At 37.9% G+C, this 23200-nt stretch overlaps 2 protein-coding genes and 1 long non-coding RNA gene across 6 annotated transcripts in view; 1 reads left to right on the forward strand and 2 right to left on the reverse strand.

The window, feature by feature from the left end:
• Positions 1-23200, forward strand: part of LOC141439124 (tight junction protein 1-like) — a 72363-nt gene that overhangs the window by 2546 nt on the left and 46617 nt on the right. For 2 of the 4 annotated variants that reach the window (XM_074103268.1, XM_074103272.1), the window contains one exon: positions 3400-3547. In XM_074103268.1, the coding sequence (XP_073959369.1) occupies positions 3400-3547 (148 nt within the window). Of the gene's footprint in view, positions 1-3399; positions 3548-6364; positions 6765-15664; positions 16129-23200 lie in introns of those variants that run through there. The other 2 variants (XM_074103269.1, XM_074103270.1) reach the window with 2 other exon arrangements.
• On the reverse strand, positions 4308-5384 carry LOC141439134 (thioredoxin domain-containing protein 12-like). The gene is made up of 2 exons (XM_074103283.1): positions 4905-5384; positions 4308-4665 (listed from the first exon to the last, which is right to left on the reverse strand). Exons 1-2 carry the CDS (start codon positions 5231-5233, stop codon positions 4509-4511), a joined length of 486 nt encoding a protein of 161 aa, XP_073959384.1. The 5' UTR covers positions 5234-5384; the 3' UTR covers positions 4308-4508.
• LOC141439128 (uncharacterized) lies at positions 6026-7469 on the reverse strand. Its single transcript, XR_012452560.1, has 3 exons — positions 7210-7469; positions 6623-6735; positions 6026-6232 (listed from the first exon to the last, which is right to left on the reverse strand). It is a non-coding gene; the product is annotated as an uncharacterized lncRNA (long non-coding RNA).

Below are 23200 nucleotides of genomic sequence, written 5' to 3' on the forward strand. Positions count from 1 at the left end.
CAAGTGGTTATATATATCGCAATTCACCAAGTTTTCGTAGTTTTATACGAAGTGAAAAAGGGTACGCATCCGGAATGTTTTTTGTAGTACATGTATAATATTATCCACAGAAGACTAGCTTACGAACTAATGGTGTAGAAAATGATTGCATTTTTCAATTTATGCAGTTGTTTGGACTTAATTACAGACATAACAGACATGTAGCCTTTTGCACGGTTATTTTTATTGTGTTTTTAGTTATAAGTAGACTTAAATAATAATGAAAAATTAAAAATGCTACTTGTATCCAAGTTGAGTGAATGAAACACATATGAAAGTATTTAAATATCTATTCAAAAACACTATAAATTTTTCAAAAATCTCACATGCAAACATAAAAAATGCCCGTTTAAAACAAACTTTAAATTTCTCATCATTAGTATCTAAGTATGTCCATTCAAAAGACGTTAAAATAATATTAAATTATCTTGTAACATACAATTACAAAAAACATGTTATTTATTAATAAAACTGAAAATCTCTAAGCTAAGCAGCTTGTCTTCTGTCGGTATCAGTAGATGCGTATCGACAGCTTCATCATTGCAGATTAAATCTTTGTAAAGGTTAATCAGCGGTATGAGAGACATTAAGGGGCTGTTCCTATCTTCGATCCACAGCACGCTAGATCTCGCAGGTAGAATACTTAAAGCTCCTGCGGGCATTAAGTGCGAGATTGCATGCTTGAACTAGGCCACGAATGCCTGGCTAGCTGGACCGAGTCCAAATCTCCCGTCCAAACCACATAGGCAAAGGGCCTGGGATACAATAGCCTCCGTCACCACCTTATAGGCATTAATAGAACCTTTAACAGGCAGGGACCGGGTCAGACTGTAAGCTATGTCCAAGCCAGAATCTGGTTACTGGCTCCATGCATACCCCTCGCCCAACAATAGAACTTTTATCGACCCAGACACTACGCATAGCTGCTGGTCTACGGCTGGGAGTTGGGATCTGCGAAAGTAACAACTGTGTTTCTTGTGGGGCTCCAGTGGACCGTCTCGGCCAAATGGCCTCTCCTGTTCCTCGGGCGCCGGCCGACTGTCCCGCCACGCCACTCTCAACGACATTATCAGAAGGGCGCTCGTTAGTGCCAACGTTCCCGCCGCTCTGTAGCCCCAGATTGTACGGAGCGATGGCAAGCGCCCTGACGGAATGTCGTTGATACCCTGGAAGACTGGCCGTGCGCTGGTGTGGGACGCTACCTGTACAGACACCCTGGCGTCGTCCTACCTAACAGCAACTACCAAACGTGCGGGGGCGGCGGTAGACGCCCGGGAACGCCTGAAGGTCACAAAATATAGCTGTCTCGGCGCCCAATATAATTTCTTTGCTTTCGGCGTCGAGACTCTAGGTCCTTGGGGTAAGGGTGCGCTGGAACTACACAGGGAGCTCAGCAATAGGTTAAGGGAGGCAACAGGCAACCCTCGCGCCGGCAGCTTTCTCGCGCAAAGAATCGCAATCGCAGTTCAACGCGGGAATGCTGCCTGCGTGATGGGCACCATGCCAAGAGGCCAACCTCTTTTTTTTAATTAAAGTTTTAGTTTTAGATATTTAAATTAAATAATAGTTTTAGTCCTATGGATATTTTGTATTTTCTTAATCATTCTTATTAAATGATTGGTGTCAAGGGATATATCTTAATTAATACCCTTAAAATTAATGCAATGTGCAATATTAGTTTAATAATAGAATTGGTGTAAAAGGATATAACTTAATCGCGTAACCGTCGACTGCGCAGCTCGCAAGCGCGTTCTCCCTGCACAAGTCAGCGCACACGATTGTGGCTCATCCGTGAGCGCCATGGCTCCCCACTCACCCGCTCATTCCCCCACGCAAAGACTTATATCCTTTTCCACGTGAACTTTTTTATATTCGATTTGTGAAAACGGGCGCAGCTCTACTTAATCTTATATTTTATTTTATTTTTTTGTGTAAAGAGATTGAACTTAACTTGTATCAATGTAAACTAAATAAATCTGTTCTTGTTTTAGGGGTTCAAGTGTGCTTAGATTTTTTTACACCCGCCATATGAAAAAACAGTACGTACAACTAAATTTAGATCATAAATCACAAACAAAACTTTAGTTAATAGAAATACAACTTGACAAGTACCCTCTGTTGCTAACTTTTTTAAGACAGTTCTACCCTTGACCACCAGAAAAGTCCGTTGTTTTAAAAGATATCTTAGATCCGTTTACACCAATCGATGCGTTATTTTTTTTTGTGTTTTTTGGTCTATATAACTCAATTTGGCCAAATTCAGACTTGTACCCCTTTTCACTGGAGCCACAGATATTACCTGATTAAGTACCTGTATGCCAAATTTCATGCAAATCCGTTCAGTAGTTTTTGCGTGAAAGAGTAACAAACATCTAAACATCCATCCATACAAACTTTCGCGTTTATAATTATTATTAAGATTTTAAGGGTCAATTTTGTTGATGTGTTGATTTGAGATACGAGATCTTGCATAAACTTAGCTATCATAAGTTCGCGGGTGATCAAAGCAATTGTGGCAGAGACCTCCACTTCTCCAAATTTGACCCTGCTTCTAGCATAATCCAAGTACAGTCGAGGAAACTAAATCGCGTACCAGGGTGGGACCTTTTCATAATCAATTTCGCTATGATTTCTTTAACATATGTATGGAATGTCAATATGATATCAGTAGCACAAAGGATCCCCTGGGACGCGATTCAGTTTCGTTGAGTGTACAATCGAATCAACTGAATCATATACCAGGGTGAAGAATTTTGTGCTACAACTTAATGTCATTTTGACCATAGTTGTCAAGGAACAGTGAAATTGATTATTAAAAAGTTCCACCCTGTAACAGTAAGCAGCACAGTAGTAGACAAGCGGTTGTAGTGCGCAAAATTATCTGAAAACTTTGTTATCTTAGCAGTAGAGTCGTGTGTAGATCGTGTTGAGCACCGTCACCGTTCATACACTTCCACTGCGACTGACTTTTAGTTTAGTTAATTAGTTTGTCCGATTATAGGGTAAATCGTCAATTGCTGGCCACTTCATACTAAAAATAAAACTATTTATAGCTGACTAGAATTAATTTTAGTATAAGGTGGCCAGTAATTAACACCTTATTCTAAAAATCGACTCTGTTTATAGGGTGAATCGTCAATTACTTGGCCACCCTTCAATAACTGGCCACCTGATAATTTATAAATAGATTTCACTTTTAGTATTAGTGGCCACTTGTCACTTATTGAAAGGTGTCCACTAATTGTCGATTTACCCTACTCGGTGTAGTCACCTAGTGTTAATTTTTTTTGTAAGGTGGCCAATAATTGACGATTTACCGTAGGGTAAATATGTAAAATGGTTAACTTTCCTTGTCCACAGAGAATCTCCCCGATCCCGTCGCTCGGTGTCGCAATGCTCGTGCAACAGCGTGTCGCGGCGGTCGTCGGTGGCGGCGTCGCCGGCGCCGGCGCAACTGCCGCCGCTCAACAACACCATGGAGATGTACGTCGAGCCCGTCGTCGAGGATGTGAGTTGCTTGTTGATTTGACGAGGTCTTTTTTTTTCATTTTTTTTTTTTTTTTTTTTTTATTTGACTGGATGGCAAACGAGCAAGTGGGTCTCAGGTCTTGCCAGAACGACTAATGTCACCATATTTTTTAGCATAAAATAAGTTAAATATCGCTATGTCATCGTTTTAGTACCATTACCTCTCATAATTTCGTTTTTCTACACTTAAGTACAGTCACCTGAATTAATATCTGCCACAGCGGAATGTGCACAATCTTACACGTCCTGAATATCGGATATTTATGCATGCTTCGTTGTCAGATATCGGTGCTGGTAACTGTATAACGGCAAAATACACCAGACATTGGCAAAATTGTACTTGGATGGACAGAATCGTATTTTTACCCGACTGCCCGAAGGAGGGGTTGTTTTTCGAGGATCTCGAATTCCGTTTCGGCAATATATTTCTTTGAGCAAAATTTGAATTCGGATGAATTGAAATGCGCTATAATATTGTCAATAATATGGCCCTCTTGTTCTGAGAGGAGGCCTGTGCCCAGCAGTGAGCGTATATAGGCTGGGACGATTGTCAATAATAGTAAGTATCACGATGATAAAATATTTTAGATGTGTAGAAGCAAGGTAAACTGCAGGTTATTTATTGAATCTTGAATCAATCTATCGTACAGGCACAGAATAAGTAAAAGTACAGTACAGGTAAGGTATGTATAAAGGTAATTAATTGCATACAGAAATAGCTGAATCAATGAAACAACACGTCGTCTGTTCCACTTATTTATTGAGTTAAGTTGAATGCTCTCGTTAACAGCTCATTTTACATCACTAAGCAAAACTTACCCAGCGCAAAAAATATTCTGTAAACAGTTAAATGCTTCCAATATCATTTTGTCACTGAAAAAAGCGCAGAAAATCTGTATCCCAGGCTAGACATAAACATTACTAATTTAGAATGTCATGTTTCATACATCGAAATGCTCGAGGTTGTATTTGTCTAAGACCTTCTTCATGGATTTGGCTATTTGTTCTGGCCGACTATAGAAGAATTTGTGCTGATTGCTACCGTCTTCGTTATAAATTTCATGGTCTATTGTTCCGTTTGGTGACAGGAACATGATCCTAGAAAAAAGGGTTAAAAAGCGTTATCAAAGCATTGGAAAGGCAAAAAAACCTTTGGTCTATTATGTGTTTGTCTGAGATAGGAAAGGAACACATCATGCGAACGCAGGCAGATTAATATTTACTCGTTATTATCATAAAACCATAAGTTCTACACTACAAGCATGAATTTAGTAGTGAAGTAGAAGTGAATTTATAGTAGAGCAAGTACGTGTTTAAATTTTATATTATCCTCTCACCTAGGTATGTAGCTACCGTCTGGGGCAAACAGAGCGCTTTCTGGTTCCTCGTCGTCCACCAAATTGACCATAACGAAGTATTTGCTCAGTGACTGGATCTCGCTAGAGGTTGCGAACTTCGGTTTCAAGTTTTTGCACGCCGTACACCAGGACTTGTGGATTATCACCATCACCGGTTTCTTGTGGTGCTGAGCCATCTGTTTACCGGCTTCCAGCGAATTGGCCCACATGTACCCGTTCCCAAACCCATTGTCGCGACCTTTGGCAGTGCAGTACACCGTGTTAAAAACTATCCCGAAGAACGCTCTTGCCAAAGCACCGGTCGGCATTTTATGCTATGGAGAAGATTGACGAACTGGATGAGAAGGACCGACCGGGTGTGTTTATTTACATTTTAAACGATTTGTTGTTCTTTTCCGTTGCACGGCCATTTTTGACGATTACTTTAAAATTTTGACGTTTGACATTCATCCATAGAGATTTGTGTTCATTTTGAAGTTTAGTTCGGAATTTCGGAGCGGTAATGACTTTGGTGCGCATAGCGCCATCTATGTCAGTTGCGTCAAAGCTTGAAGTATGGTCACTCGCTACGCTATTATAGCGGTACCACTGAACTTAGCTGGCATTTCAGTATGCGATTTGTTCGCTAGGTGGCACAACCGGTCTTAAATAAATACATTAGGTGCTTTTGAGTTGACTCAAGGTTTTTATACTGTATTTACTTAATGATTCTATTAATATTATGATTATTATTTTTTAAACCTACTATAATATTCCTGATTAAGTTACTTACTTATACACTATTAAATAAGCTTATTCTGTAATTTGTGACTGTTGGTTTTCCGAAAGTAAAAAAATAAATATTATTTCATTTATTTTAAGCTACTTTAGTCAAGATTTTGCGATGTTACTCTGAGTCGCGCGTGCAGTGCAGAGCGGTGGCGCGCGGTGCGCGTGTTGCGACAGCCGCCGAGTCGCGTTGCTCTTAGCAAGAACGGATACGAATTTAACTCGAAACATGTCGAGCTAAACTCGATTTAAGACGTGACTTACCCGTATCATTTAATATGATAAACGGCAGCATTAATGACTTCGGACACAGCAGTAGCAATAAAAAATAATTATATCTGAAATTATTTTATTTGGGTCGGTATTCCACTGTCAATCCGATGACAACAATGATGGCTGCATCCTCCGGTGCAAGCGACAAAATGCAATGACAAACTTTTTAAAATCACTCATGTGTATTGGCGCGTAGTAATGCGTGTGCGCATGTTTTTCACCCATTTTCAAACGCAGCAATGCCGATACGTCTCGCTCCACGTAGCCTATTGGAAAAAGCAGATAAACTATGATAATTAAATGAACAGCGCGTGATTGTATCTCAATGTGGAGAGGATGTGCATTTCAGTACAGCTCCTAACCAGACCGCCCGCTCGTATCATGTTAAACCAAAAGAGGGTCTAATAAAAATATTCATTAAATATTTGTCTATTAGAAACCTTGTGGCCAGCCCAAAACTCAAAGGCTTATTTTTATTAAAAAAAATAGTTCTACATTTGAGTAGTTTGCGAAATGAGGCGCCATTTTGGAAGTTCGCGCGCGCTTTTTTACTTTTAAATTCGAGGACGTTTCGGGTGCATGGTTGATAGATGATCAGCCAGTGTTAGTGCTACGAATATGTATAGTCAGGGACGAAATCGGAGTATGTACGGCACCGTGCGATCGCTGGCTCCGTCGCGGGCAACGCCCATCGCTGGTCTCGAGGATGTCTTGTACGCACCACCTTACTTCTACCACATACCACCGCCACCTCCATTGAACACTTATCCTGGCAGGAAAAGAAGGAAACGAGAGAAAGTAAGTTTTATTTTATTAAAGTGTATCTAATTACTTTTAATTTATTTTAAGCAAAACATGGAGTCTCTATCATTTTTCACCTTTACCATTAAGGTTCTTGAGAACAACTTTACTACAGTCAAAGATCACTGAACCAAAAAGCTACAGTACACTGGTTTTTACTGTTTGTGTAAAGAAAAGAAGTCGCAGTTACTACACGGCAATCAAAGATGCAGGAACGGCAGTCCATTATTCAGTTTCTTTTACTGTATCCTCAGAGGTTGGATTTGCCAGTGTCTAATAGGATCCTAGTAACCTAGTGTTTTGCTGATTTTCGATAAAAATATTTTAGAAACCAAGCGAAATATGTGAAGCAATGGTGGATGAACGAGACAGTGCGAATCCGCCACTACTAACTAGTAATACCACGTATTTAGTTGTATTTTTGAGAACGAACTGCACTTACCTAGGAAAAAAAAATATGCTAAGTTTTCACCTCCTTCTCGAGGTCTTCTAATAATAGACTTTTGCTTCGAAACCTTTCAATCGAGTAAGACATCAGGGTGTAAGAAACATAGAATGAAACAGAGAACACCATCACGTCAAACAACAACTTTCTTCCTCTACCCATCGCGAATATCTTATTTAAATTAGGTTAAAATAACCTAAATTTTATTATATAATATAATATTTTTCGCTACATTTTTCTTTTTTTTGTTGTTTTTCTTTTTACTTTTAAATAATCTATGGGTGTAAGCAGCCTGTTATATTCTAGAAAGAGGTTCCACGATTTTAGGTGCATTGCAAGCATAGATCATTTTCCAAAACCATGAAACATCCTACATAGATACTACGATACTACAATAAAGAGAATCTACAAGTAAACGTTCATCTGCAATTTACTTGTTATATTTCACTGTTTAGATGTTTTTACCAAACAATCCAAAAAAAATTAAACTATTTAAGACTCCACACTTGAAAAATTGTCTCTCAATGGACAAAGCCATATTAGTAAAAATACATTTCGTCCTATTATCCTATCCTACTTAATCATTATAAATGTGAAAGTTAGTGAAGATGTTTGTTACTTAATCACGTCTAAACCGCTGAACTGATTTACATGAACTTTGGTATAGAGATATTTCGAGTCCCGGGGAAGGACATAGGATAGCTTTTATCCGGAAAAATTGCATAGTTCCCGCGGGATAGCGATAAACGAAAACTAGGCGGACGGAGCCGCGGGCAACAGATAGTAAGTATTATAATATTTGGTATATTTTGTGTTCAGACAGATAAATTTGAATTCCCAGCAATTCAGTTGATTGACTAACTTATTTATGCCATCCATCCCTGTTATAACATCTCATAGATAAAGAGCAAGCATAAGTTAATAGCACAAAAAATGATCTATTTTATTTACAAAATAGACAAAATATTTTAAAATTTTCGTCTTGTCGAGCAGGATTGCTGTTACTTTACCCAAAAAAAAAAAACAATTAGTCTGTACTTTTCTTTTAACCCATTCGCTACCAGTTGTCAAACACAAGATTTCTTCAGGTTACCGCAAACGCACATGTGCGTTCAGATGGCTGCAAAATGATGATTTATTTATATTATGGGATGCGTGTGCTGCAAAGCTTACACAGCTTACAAATACAAATGAAAACTAAGAATTAAAACTTAAATCTAGATTTCTTAAAATATTCCACGGCTTTCTCTGGCAGCTTCTTGAGGTCATCTATGTGCCCATCGAACTTAATAATCGGTCATTCCAGTACCATGTGGTGGGCTGTCTGTTCCGGGTGTCCACACACCGCCGCCGACTCGCACCAGCCCCATTTACTCCTACTATAAACTGTATCAAATTTCAACGCTTATAACATCTTACGCAAGATCTGAGGATCTATTCTCTCGAAGATAGAGTCGTGTGTACATTTTATGAGCTCTATCTATATGTTTGTGTTTGTTTACTTATTTTGTACAATAAAGCGTTTACATACATACATACATCAGCTATTGGTTTTGATTTTAACTATTGTACATGTTTTAGGTTAACTATTGACATCAGTTTCATAAAAAATTCATGACCTTTTGAGTTTCCTAAGGCAAAATGTGTAATAAGGTAAACAATCTTGACGAGTCTTTTGATTGAAAAACGTTTTTATAAAAACAGTACTATTACTGATACCAAAAGAATATAAAGGGCACGTATTTGAATATCGAAATTTAAAAAATCAAAACATCGAATGATCAAAATAATCTACTATCATTATATCGACGTCTGGAATTCCTAAAACCCAAATATCGAACGGCTAAAATATCGAAAGTTAAAAATATCTACAACCGAATGATCGATGTATGTTAATATCGAAACACAAAATATCAACCGTCAAAAAAGCAAATATTAAAATATCGAAAATTGAAATAGCGAAGTATCTTAATATCAAGAAAAATGCATAGAGCTCGATTCTGGCACTCGCCGGCCGCTACCGCTGCACGCTCGCTTCGCTCGCTCGGCTCGTGCTTGTTTTGGTCACGATTGAACCTAACCGCTCCTCCTCGCTGCGCTCGTTCGTCGTCGCACCTAATTATTAGATTAGAATACTTAGTACCTATTGAGAATTTAAAACTGAAGTCTGATTCATTCAACCGAAAAGTTTAGGTGCGACGACGTGCGTAGCGAGGAGGAGTGTGTTAGGTTCAACTGTGGCCAAAATAATCACGAGCCGAGCGAGTTCCAAAGTTAAATTTCGTATCAGTAATCTTGTATCCTTCGGTATTATAGACATTCGATATTTAGAATTTCGACCTTAGAATCGTTCGAAATTTCAATTTTCAATATTTTATCCGTTGATATTAGGATTTTCGAAATTTTAGCATTCCATAGTTGTACCGTTCGATAATTTATACTTTCGACATTTTGAATTTCGACCTTATGATCGTTCTACATTCTGATTTTCGATATTTTGACCGCCGACGTTTTAACCTTAGATATTTTAAATTTCGATATTCAAATACGTGCCCTTATCATTAATTTCCTTGTTAATTGTTACATATTTGCTATGACTTATTTTTCAAGTGTTTTTCAATAAAAAGACACGTCATGGTCGCTTACCTTCTTTCTAATGTTAAAAAAAAGTATAAAGTACAGAAAAGCAAATTATTGACTTAACTTGTGGACCATCATCATCATCATTTAACTTGTGGATAGCTACATAAAATAGGGGGAAAATGGGTGACTAATAGCGTTCTGTACCAGGTCCAGTGATATTCTTATCGCCATATGTTAGAGCTACAGGCGTCAATGCATTTATACATTTCACGATGTCCCCGTTGCCGATAAGGATTAAATGTTCGTTTTGGGAAGTTTGCAAATCGCTTTTATTTAATTAATAAAAGTTTCAATTTTTGTTCAAGTGATCTGTGTGTGAATCTACTTTGTCACCTGTGGCCAAGTCAAACACAATCAGCAAAATTACTCCCACTTGCCTATTTTTAGGTACAGTCAACCGGTCAATTTGATTTCTTGGACACCTTGGAACCTTATCATAGAAAATACTTTTATTTGTCTTTATTGATGTTTGTCGAATGACAATAATGTCCTTACGGGTTTTTGTGCCGTAAGTACGCATTACGTTTACTGGACGTGCCATGCTTCTTTCTATACCTTTATGACATGTTTGTTTGTTTTTCTTTAGCTCTATTATTGGAAATTAGTAGTCAAAATTGTTTGAATTTTGTCATAGTAGACTAAACTATTTATCTAAAATAGACGGTGCATGGTCAAAATAAAGCAATAAAAAACGTAATAACCAAGGTCGTAATTACAAATTATAATATTTAATAACAGTAAGTAGAGCTAAAACAAACACTAATAATTGAAATAAAAAAATCTTCAATTACACTTCTGAAAATAGAAATATTGTAAAGGAAAAACGATTGGCAGACATCAAATACTTCGGTGTTAAAAGGTGCTCTAGCTACCTGTAACATCGAAATGTTTCAATTGCTTTTGAATAAGCAATTCTTCGATTTCGGCATGTGCAAGCTCTCTTGTCAATATCTCAGGATCCTGGGCAATCGCTGCCAACATATTCCTTTATTTATTTCTATTAGCTCCACCTTATAAAGCACAATTTGGCTTAAAATTACTAATAATAGGTACAGGTGTAAAAAATTTAAAACTAATCTTCCGTGTTTGTGACTTTATTCTAAAAAAATCCGAACGGACACTTACACAGTCATTCTCAAAACCAAGTCTATTTCAGCCCTTTAAAACTTAGCTGATATTGTCATGTTGTGAGGCTGTCGTTGAAGATATCGTTCCTCCGTCGTTCCGGTTGTCTTTAGATTGTGTCCGAAGAGGCAGTTCCTCTGTTTTCCGATGTGTTGGGACTGTGGGTCTGTGTGGTGGTGAAGGTCTATGGAACATCCCAAACGACCATGCCATACCAGTAGCCATCGACATTGCCACACAAATAAGTTTTAACTGTTCCTTTTTATCCATTTCCACAGTTCCGTCTTCTTATTAAGTATTCCATTTGCCTTAAACCACTTGAAATTATTAGCGAAATAAAAATGTTTCTCAATGTCTTTTGATGTCAGCCAAAAATCTGTCAAAAAGGTGATATCTGTCTGGATATTCAAAGACATTTTATTTTGGTTTTTATTTGGGTTTGACAATTTTGCGCTCTAACCTTTTTAGGGTTCTGGACCCAAAATGGCAAAAACGGAACCCTTATAGTTTCGTCAAGTCCGTCTGTCTGTCTGTCTGTCCGTCCGTCCGTCCGTCCGTATATCACAGGCATTTTACTCGAAAACTACAAGATGTATATCAATGAAATTCGGAGTACAGATGTCTTGTCAAAACCGCTATTTAGTTTTGTAGTTAAATTACAAAAACTCGGGCACTTCATACGCGTAACAGAAATTGGAAAATAAAATAAAAAAATTAACTCGCATCAACGCGCACATAGTTCGACAGCTCTTTTGAAAAGATAGTAAGGTTTCTCACAAAATTTTTTGATGAAGTGAAGATTTCCGGAAATAATCGCTCCCAAAGTAACAGAAATTGTGTCCCGCCCCCCTTATCTTTTAAACCGTTTGTCCAAAAAATATGCAAAAACTATGAAAAGGTAACGCTTAATAAATACTTTCACGCTACGGAACCCTATCTTGGGCGTGTCCGACACGCTCTTGGCCGGTTTTTATTATTCTGAAATCATGTTTTATGCCGCGCGTAGCCCGCGTAGCGTAATTAGCATAATGAGTAAAGTGTAAACAAAGTTCTTCATGAGCTGTACTTCCCACAAGAGACCAGTGCAGATTAGTAGAAAGATATTATATCTAACAGGGGGACGGATGTAATAGGGAATAGATAAGACGGCCACAGCAAGGATTCAATGCCTTTTAGCTCACCATTCATGAACTTTACTAGTTATGATCATCAGTTATCTGTACATAAGTGTTATTAGTTTTAGAAAAAATAGCGTCCGTTTCTTAATATTGGGTTAACGGAAAAAATCTTCCATTACTGTTTCTCGTCCATGACTGGTGCCGTCACCTAGTGGGAATAATGGAAAATAAGTCCATATATCCCTACCAGGGGGGATGGTTAGTAGGGATATATGGATATTTTTTCCACCTATCTCTACCAGTGGGGACATGTGGAGAAAAATCCATATATCCCTACCAGTGGAGATAGCCTGGTAAGGATAGGTGGAACAGGGGCAGACGAGAACCTTCAACCTTCACACACTATTGAATTGCTCCGCAGTTGTGTGTGATTTCTTCACGAAGTTTTGGTCGAGACAAATTTCAAATTTAAGTTCAGACATGAATTCCGAAAAACTCACGAGGCCATAGTTCAAAGCACTCGGCTACCACGGCTCCTTTATTTAATTTTAGTAACGTCTTTATTTTACTAATTTTTAACGTTATTATTTTAGTAAACCTACGTTGAATATAGGTAACTTTGTCAGAAATAAGTAGTCAGTAGCAAAAGTGGATGAGCGGTTATGGTGCTCAAAAATGATCTAAATACTCTCTTTTTACCTTGGCAGTAGTCGAGAGTAGGTCATTTTGAGCGCCGTAACGAAATCGCTCATCCGCTTCTGCTAGAATCTGAACAGATGCTCTCTGTTTCTATGAATTTATACAATAGTACAATTTTATGATTTAAATTCGGGTTTTGTTCCGCGTACCTTGGCTTTAGAGAAGCTGGATATTTCGGCACAGTTGCATGCGCCATGATCACGAGACGAGGCAAGACCACCAACCCAACCAACCATCAAGACCAAGACCAAGGTACGCGGAACAAAACCCGAATTTAAATCATAAAATTAGTACCGCGACCGTCTAAAACATTAGGGGCTGTTTCACCATCCATTGATTAGTGTTAACTGACGGTTAAATGTGATGCCGTCTCTATTTGTTTTGTTCGAATAGACGGAGACGGAATCACATTTAACCGTCAGTTAACACTTATCAATGGATGCAATGGTGAAACAGTCCCTAAATAGTACAATTTTCTTCAAGTAGCTAGAAGTAAATACCCTCTATCATAGAGATAAATTGGAGTCTAATAAAAGTAACTTATTGCTTTGAAGTATGTGTTTAATTACTGATTCTTATTTCTGATTTACTTCTTCTTGGGTTCAGGATTGTGGACAGGGCAGCGAGGCATAACCTCTGGCTCTTCAGGCGGACACGGATCCTGGGTTTTTGAAGTGGCACATTTCTTCTTCGGGGGCGGTTGGCATGTCTTCTGTTCGGGTACCTCAGGACTAAACAAACCAACTGAGTATGAAAGGCCGGCCGCACACAGCAGTGATGTTCCTATTAGAGTCCACAAGTCTTTTCTGTTCTTAGGTGTATGGCCATTTGTTACGGCATTTTCCCGGTCTTTAATCATCTTCATGAAGTGTTTTATCCCGGTGAAGTGCCAGAGGCGAGTTGGCTTGATTCCGTTGTTCATTTTGGATTGACTGGTATTGTGTGGGGTTGACCTATTTATGTACCTATTGTGACTTATTGACGCATCATTTTAAAGGAGTGTTTGGTTTTTCGGTAAATTTATTGTTTTGTTGGTGGCGCGGTGGATAAATGCGCCCTTTGCTGTGGTGGATGCCATTGTATGAGGTGTTTTGTTGGCTGGAGAGTTATGGGGCCTGAAAGATAAAGATTTAATTTAAATTAGTCAGATAAATTGGAGCTGGTAAAGTGCTTTTGTTCATGGATTTTTGACCACGTTCTTGTGCCTGAAATTGACTGATATGTAAAAAAAATTGCAACTATATCAATTACTACGCCGCTTTATCAATTACTTTAGTAGTCCTTAAAACTGATAGTTTGATGCGAAGGACAGATTTCGTGCACAGCATTTTTTTCCCTGAGGTCCCTGTCTTTAGTATCGGGGCTACAAAACTTTGTCCCCAAAAAATTAGGTCATCTGCATGAAATACCTTTACGGCCATCGAGTTTTTCCGCCGTTGTCCCATATGGTGCCAATACAGGAAGCAATCGCGGATACTGTTACGATGAAAATTATTTGCTGCCGGTTCATGACATTTTGCATTAAAATGTGACGTTTGTCAACCTTTTTAATTTTAAGTCACCTTGTGATCGCCATTAACTCTATCGAAATGTTGATTAGCAAAAAGTTTACATTTCTTAAATAGAATTCATATTTTATAGGTAGTAAACTACCTTCTTCAGTTTTGTGATGCTATGAATATGAAATAGTTAACATTCGTTTTTCGTTTAATTTAAACTGTATGTTAATTTAATTTATTCGCGTACCACATTCCTGTCCTGTGTACATTTTTAAGGCTCATTAATTAAGATAAAGACGCAAAATAGTTAACAGGAGAACGACGACGTGCGAATAAATGACTTTGACTTTGAGCATGACCCTTGGTTTAAAAATCATAAAAGCAATACGATTATTTTTAATGATAAACCTAAAGTGACTTTTGTTTAACACCATCAATAACAATAACATTCTTTTCATCAAAAACATGTCCACACCTGTCCAGTCCATAAACTCGTTAATTATGCACTGTTTGTTTTGTACTCGTAGTTATAGTAATGGCATGTTCACAAAAAAAGTCAATTATTGGTGCCATTTCAACGAGTCCAGGTAAAAATAATCCCGGATTCAACATTGTGTGCGTTTAGCTGACAGTTCTCGAGAGCTGTGTACGTTTACAGTGTATACGCAGGTGACTGCGCCTGTGTGCGTGGATCCCTGCGCAGGAGTGTCCCATGTAGAGGTTAAAATTCTCGCGGCCTTCACCAGAGATGCATTGGGACCGGTTTGATTTATCGATTGGATTGATCATTTCCACGATCGTCTGACTAGTTACAGCACTATGGAGAAATAAACTTCCTTTTACGATACTTAGACAATCCCAATCTAATGATGCTTTGTCAATTTTACCAAAACTTAATGTTAATTATCAGCCGGCCGGCGGTTTAAGTCCATTGTAATTGTGCTGGCAAAATATTTGTGAAAATGGCTGCCATTGAAGTTAAGACGTAGGCGTAATAGCCAATATTGAATCATTAGAGATGCTTTTGATGGTCTCGATCGATCGCAGATGATTCATGGCGATGACCATCTAAAAGCCTTATCTCGATGGACCAACGGACCGCGTAAAAAACCGCCGGTGTCTAGCTAGGAGCCGGCCGAGCGACTATGCAGCGCTTGTTATGTTTTTTTCAACAACAACTTTCAAGCTCAGAGTCCGCGCCATGCCTCCTTATAGTGGGAGAGCAAAACCTGTAGATACTGTTCGTCCACTTCGGTACGGAGTACCTGCCTTTACGCTGTCCCTTTCCCCCACACTGCGAAACGTAACCAAACGAGACAGTCCGTTTCACCGCACCACACTGGTATGCAAAGATTGATAGTTTATATGACCATTTGGTTTTGAAAGCGCCCAGAAATCACGCACGGTTAAAACTTTTCGCCGCCAGGCGTCCTTTGGGCCGGCCAGACGTCTCCGGACCAAATTGTAGCTTAAGTTAAAGTTTCGTTTGTTAATATTAGTGTCCGTAATTTCATTGCTTATGCGGTTTATCGATTGAGCGCGGTGCAACTCATTTGTTTAAAGTAAGCCAAAGAAGCCTTACTGGAGAGGCAGTGTTGTCAGTAATTATTAACTGTTTTCTATGTCTAGGAGTTTTAAAGTGACTAGCTCGTGCCGCTTGTGTTGCAACACGGAAGAATAGTTTGAAAGTTGACTCCGAAACGTGTGTTATATCAAGGAGATGTGTATTGTTTCTGTAACTGTGAGTGGATAATGCTTTTACGATGGATCCGATGGCAGCAGACAACGGTTTGGTGGTGAATAATCTGAACCATGTCCGGACTGACTCTCAGGTAAGCCGGCTCGAGGTATCGATGAGGCGAAACACGTTTGCCATTGCCTACCTACCTACTCGTGATAAGTACAATGACTTCTCAATCATTTGATACATTTCACGGGCTAGTCGTAAAATAAGACGGCGTGACAGTGTTTGGGATTGCTATCATTTCATCATATCAGTTTTTTGTCATATAAAGTTTCACGGGAGTGAAGAAACTGATAGATTGCGCCGTTTAGCTCTTTTCTTTATACATATATATATAGTTCGCTTTAAATTTACTACGTAGTGTAAGTTATTGCTTTGTGATTAAGTGTTACCAAATAGTACCTACGTACACTCGTAATAAATATGTATAGTCAAGTTCAAAGCGCGTTTATGTCTTTTGAGTTTAACTATAATAAGTTTTTGGTAAAAAAAAACATTTTTAATACAAGCTTTTTTGCTGAATATACTTTTTGTTGACTGCACTGGTATGGTCACCCAAACTACATTTGCATACCAAATTTCAAGTCGATGCCATTAACCGTTGAAGAGTTCCGTCCTGTGGAGACGATTCAGGCCAGACTACCAGGATGCCACTACCAGATTATTGTATTGTCACAACATAGTGGTACATAAGTACCTATACCAAATTTCAAGTCAATCTGACTACTGGAAGTTGTTTAAATTTATTTAACTTACCAGATTTGATTACAAAGAAAGAAAGAAAGAAAGAAAGAAACATTTACAGACAGACAGACAACGGAACAGCTGAAATAAAAGCTTTTAAAAATCAAGCGAAGACAAAAGTCAAATTAATAAGTCGTAAAGCATAGCACTTTGACAAAAAATTGTAATGACATTGATCACAGGAAATGATCTGTTGTGTACTTGGTTTCGCATTTTAAGCGACGGTTTTGTTTTGATATGTTTACCGACTCATAATCTTTATTATCATCGTTATCATTATTGCAGTTCACTGCTGGACATATTTAGAACCTTCCAAGGAGCACCATTAACCAGTATTCACTAATTTATTGAATCAGGCGCTACTTTGCGCAGGTCCATATCAATGAACTATAACAATTACCTACGCTTTCCATGCAACACTGACGCGTTTCGAACTCGACCAGAGCTCATATTCAGAGCAACACAACCGTACACCATGCTACCAGATGTTAGACTACTAGTGTACGGTTGTGTTGCTCTGAAGATGAGCTCTGGTTGAGTTCGAAACGTGTCGGTATAGTGTGGTGGTGGTGGTGATTTTTCACATTACTTTTTAAGTCGTATTATTGGAAGTCCGAAAATGTTTCTCATACCATTAAACATCATAACGATCACTTCATATTTTTTTTAATACTAACGATCGAAACTCATAATCATCAGAATTCATAATATCACTAATTATACACCTTGTTCATTCAAATAGACGAGCACGGCATCACATTTATCCGTCAATTAAAATTAGTCAATGGGTGGTGAAACAGCCCCTTTGTATGTGACAAATACACGGTGTAAAGTTGAGATGGGGTAGCAATACTGGGTTGAGATACTAACTTTAGTTATAATTATAAGTTTTTAGTTGTCTACATACTGTTTAATTTTCTTTAAGCATAAAGGATTCATATAGCTATAGTTTCACTTTGCAAATAGTACGAACGAACTGTATGGAAAAAGTATTCTTTGATTTGTGAGTGTTCTAGTACTCTTACCTTAGTTGGCCTCAAAGAGTGTTTCAATCCTTGATAGAAATGGGACCGATTGGCATTAAAAAAAAAGTCAAATCTGTTGATTTTCTCGCTGCCTGTACATTTTATCAAAAATCTGTGAATGTCGATTGTCATCACTCAAAAAGTTAGTAAAGGTCTCCTAAGAGCATTTTCGCGCAGCAGCAAGGGATCTAGTAGCTGCCCTTGCTGCCCCATCTCAACTTTCCATCCTGTATACTTACTTCAAGAATGATGGACTGAAATGACGCCAAAATTAGCGCTTAGGTACCTACACCACAGATATGTATATCTGTGACCTACACCGTATACGCACTGAATAGACAATATAATAGTATCTACAAGTAGTATGCGGTAAAACCGATGTCTAAAGCAAAGGGGATTAATATTTGGAATTGTAGCACTCGTATCTTAACTTATAGTTAGGGTGTTTAACATATAGTTCGGGTGGCAAGTACTTCTATTGTTTAAAGAACATAATGTGTGAATTAAGGGGCTAATTAACTTTACCATTACGTTAAAGTTGACACCATTAACGACCATCACTTCTGTATTAATGATGAACTGTGAAGTTCACAGAACAATGCGTTTATGATGTAAGTATTGTTATAGTTATAATGATCATGTCTACTCATGCGGTTATAAATTTCATTATTTATCTAATTTGAGACACTAAAAATAAGACGCTAGCATTTTTTTTTTAATACTTACCCAGAAGCGTATTTAACGTCTCTATGGCAGCCGAGTTACGTATGTATAAAAACTTGTATGCACAAAGCTAGTCATACTATACCAAGAAAATGCGCAGTATACGAAGGCAATATCTGACAACATCGTCCCCAAAGGATGGGGTTTTTCACAGCTAGCTGGCCCCTGTGAGATATTAACATGTACCCATAATTCATACTTACATATTCCATCATCCTTATGAACATTTAACCCCCGGTAGACGACGCCACTGAGTATTTGGTAACTTTTTATCGTATTCTTGTATTGTTTTGAGTTGCAATAAAAGTCCGCGAAACATTCATGACATTATTTATTCCATAAATATTTTCACTTAACAAAAATCAATAAAACATTACTTACCCGAACACTAACAAACTGCCGTAAAATCGAACCATACTCTCATTATTTTTTTGCTCATCCAAATCAAAGAGCCAAACCACATGACATGACGTCATTGTTCCCGCCAAAAACCTGTTTCGCGCCAATTCGCAGCTGTCGGCCAGTTGCGAATAATTGCTTTTTTTATTTTTTATTTTGGCTTGGGGCCTGAGAGCGTTCAGCCTCCGTGATACACCGTTAACCTGGCCATGCGTGTGTTTATGCTAAGGTTAACTTCTATGCGTTTTATGACTGCCGAAGTGTGCGCTGAGTTATTTCATATTTTTCTCTTGATTGGGACATTACCAGCTTTAATTTTTACTTGGCCTTTCGCAGTTAAATGCCACGAGGCTAAAGCACGTAAACTTTAAACTTCGCTTAAGCAAGGACCATTGGTTTAAGAAACTTTTTTCAACTTCCCATAAACTCTCGACACTGGACTTTGTCTTCCTTCATGTATATTTGTTCATAATACATATAATTTCGACAAGTTCGGTTTATAATTCTGACAAAGTTGTAAGTTATAAGTGGGTTTAACGAAATTTCACACATCATTTTATGTGTAATAGAGGAGTAGGTACAGTCAAGTGCAAAAAAACTCGTATGTATATATTCGAACCACTCAAAAAATGTTACCACGGTCTACTTACGTTGGAATAAGAGTCGGTGGTAGGTACCTACATATTTTTGTAACGTTCATATTTTTACACTTGTTTGACTTGACCTAACCGACAACGCCGGCAGTGGACCAATAACTCTCCTCATTTTCCATTAGATGACCCGCTTGCTCTTTTTCCTCTCTCTCATAATAAAAAAAAAACATCAAACTCAAGACAAATGAGATAATCATTGTATTTCTTCTCTTAAGCATTTAAAACGTTGGTGCAGTGAAGCAGAGGGTCATTTTTATCTCAACCAAACCAGTTTACTGCACTCGTTCATGACTCACAAAAGATACCTACTTAAGTTCTAACCCAAAATTTGCCTTCGCCTCTAAAATTGCAATCATTATTTCCAGGACGATAAAACCTCTTTAAAGGTATCCTTTAAGTTGTTGCCAGAGATAACAATCTATTGTAGCCTTGCAAAGCTTTTGCAAAGTAAGGTGTTTCAAGCATTTTCTTTGTTTTAATAGCTAGTAAATGCCAGGCGGGTATACATATGAGTCATTCACACGTCCACTTCAGCGTTCCCACGTTGTGGGCTCCTGTATAGGTCTTATAGTTTCCGGTCAAACTCGTCGCTTTGGCGCTAAAAATACGCACGATGTAGAATTCAATTTAAATAAAAAATGAGAAAAAATACGAAAGAGACTACAACTACTTGACGCAAATAATTTTCAATCTGATCCGTTCGTATACTGTATGAATCAACCTAAAAGTAACGGTGTTTATTCAAAAAGGTGAGCTGTCATACGGGTACATTGTATCTATTTCCAAGGTTTTATAACGTCATCTCATCTAAACTTATGGATCCTACACATTGTCAGTAATGTCAGTATTTTAATCCAGATCAAATTCTGGACCAGGATGTGGCAATGTCCACATTTCCATTACTCCATTGTTCCAAGAAACCGCTCAAAGGTTTTTGAACGTGATCGATCAGTTAAGCATTGCTGCACCATGACGTCATCAAGGAATTTATGCATTAGAAGTCTGATACTGTTCTAAAGTTTTATCTACAATGAGTGCACTATTAGCAAGGGATAATTTGTCAATTTATGGATTTTATTAAACCTACCCCTCTGACTTAATTTTTTGGAATATTGCATGTATATTTATGTAGCCAAACGCAAGGAGATTTGATTCTTTGCTTGCATTATACTGTGTCGCATTCGTATTGCACTTTTGCAGGGTTTATTTAAGGCAGAATCGCGAGAAAACTGATTAGCATTTTTTTTTCATTGCTTCCATTCGAAATTTGGCGAGCTGTAGGGATATTCTAAGGATAATACAGCGTGTCTCTGAGACCTTACCTTGTGGGCAAAGATGAAAAGAACGTGTTCATTAGAGCACTTCTAACCTATTTACAAAGCTTCATACCAAACGGCCACTATTTTTTATATTATGTATCTAATTAAATAATTTACAATAGGTAATTCAATCATTGTTCAGAGACTAGAGACATGTTGTATTATATTGCTATTTTATACCTACCTATAATACTGTAACCTCTTGCTTCCGTGATATTTTCATTCTCTTGCGTTGCATCCGTAAAGTGTAAGAGTAGGTAAATATTCCTTCATTTTACGCGACTGCGGAGAAGGAGGGTTATGTGTTGTGTTTGACCTGTATGTATGTATGTAACTATGTATGTCTATTCCTAGGTCCTCTCATAACTACTCACAGGCCGATTTTGATAAATAATACGTCATTGGATTCGTCTTAATGACGAGAGTTACACTGCGTACATGAAATTCTTAAAAAAACTAAAATGGCGGATTTTTGGCGCCAAATTGTGAAGCTTCAATTTTTTTTTATTCAAACCTATGGAGTAGGGTATCAAAATAAAGGAATTTAAAAACGGATTACAAAAATATATACAAGTCATGTTTTTATTTACCGTTTTCACAGAAATATCAAAAAAGTATGAAATACAACAAATTAAAAAAACAAAACCAAACCCGACTGCGTTAAAAAATACTAAAAAGAAGAAAACAAGACGTTGTTTAGAACTCTGTTAAGTAACTAACCACCAACCATCGGGACCCATTCCAATCGCGACCAGCTCAAAAATTCTTGTATCTAATGGGTCCCGACTGTGGAAGTTTAAGTCTTATATATAAGTTAATTCGATAGGTTAGTGCAGGACTGGATAGCTAAATATAGGATACCTTTAATAGGTCGTCTGCGGCACTTCCCTTCTTAATCTGATAATAGCCGAATGCAATATTTCCCACAAATTGACGCGCTTGATTCATCAAAACATTATCTGTTTAATGGATGAAAAGTATTTTATGTAAAATTTATTAAGATAAATTGCTAGTGGCTTGGCAAAAAAAATCCCGGACAAACTATGAAAAAAAACCGAAATGAACATAATATTTCTTAACACAGGTAAGTTCAAAAATTTGTTATAAAATGCTTTGATACAATTTCCGTACTGCTTACTATTTTGTGGTGTTTGCTACTTAAACAGTTATTGTATTGTTGTTGCAAGTCGTTCTTATATGGTATAAGTCTTGTACATTCGTATTCATAGGAGCACCGCAGATGTTACCCGCCATCTTTGACAGTTAAACTTTTCGCGCGTTTTCACTGACCATAACTTACGTATTCAGCCTCTTACTCTCTACCTGAATGGACAACTCTCACCATGGCCATAAATGGACTTGATTCGCGATTTTCGAGTAGTTATACACGCAGTAGTCTGGAATAATTATACCGCATCCAGCGAGAACTACTCGTAATTAACTTGAACTAATTACTGATAAAAGTGGTCAAGTGTGACTCGATTTACATAGCATAGAAGTCAGCACAGTATCGTGATTATAATGGCCGTTAGATTCTGAATATAAGAAGCGTAAACACGGTTCAATACTCGTAATATCAGAGTAGGAATAGAAAATTATACATACTAAAGTAGTACAAATAGTAGCCGTCCTTCGAAATCTAATCTCAGAAACTATTAAAGCCGCTTTCAGCTGGGGTATCTGGTTTTCCACAAATGACTGTTATTTGTGTGTTATGTAATGAAATGTAGTAAAGTACCAACTACCAACTGTACAACTCCCAACTTACCGTACTCGTTTAGTTGGTGAGGTTGGCATGCCGTATGCTTCTTGAGTTCTCGCTTGAAGCATGTTGAGTAGCTTTCTTCGTAATGGCGCCATACTGAGTCAATGGACGCGACTACTCTCATTTCATATGCAAGTATGTGTATCCAGACCAGACCACGATATATGCTTGTACTATGAAAAAATTGCCTTAAACCTCTTTCCATGTAGTACTCGTACCTACATAGTCAAAAGTTTTTTTCTCGCTGTAACTGTTAGCATCAGTACTTAAGCAGCGTTTCCACTAGAGCGTTTTCCCTTTCCACATGTGTTGCGAGGAATATGTTTTTCATTAACCAATAGAAACGCTTCAACCTCGCCTCGCTCCGCACAGTTGTTCCATCGTTGATGTGGATCACCAGACGACCAGATGGCCTAGTGGTTAGAGAACCTGACTACGAAACTTGAGGTCCCGGGTTCGATTCCCGTGTCGGGGCAGATATTTGTATGAAAAATATGAATTATTGTTCTCGGGTCTTGGGTGTTTAAATATG

This window comes from Choristoneura fumiferana, chromosome 20 (genome assembly GCF_025370935.1).
Source record: "Choristoneura fumiferana chromosome 20, NRCan_CFum_1, whole genome shotgun sequence".
Lineage (NCBI taxonomy): Eukaryota > Metazoa > Arthropoda > Insecta > Lepidoptera > Tortricidae > Choristoneura > Choristoneura fumiferana.

Excerpts from the sequence above, each read along its gene's own strand:
- LOC141439134 (XM_074103283.1), bottom strand. The coding sequence starts at position 5,233 with ATGCCGACCGGTGCTTTGGCAAGAGCGTTCTTCGGGATAGTTTTTAAC. Across the intron at positions 4,666-4,904 it reads GACGGTAGCTACATACCTAG|GATCATGTTCCTGTCACCAA; the intron begins GTGAGAGGATAA and ends CCTTTTTTCTAG.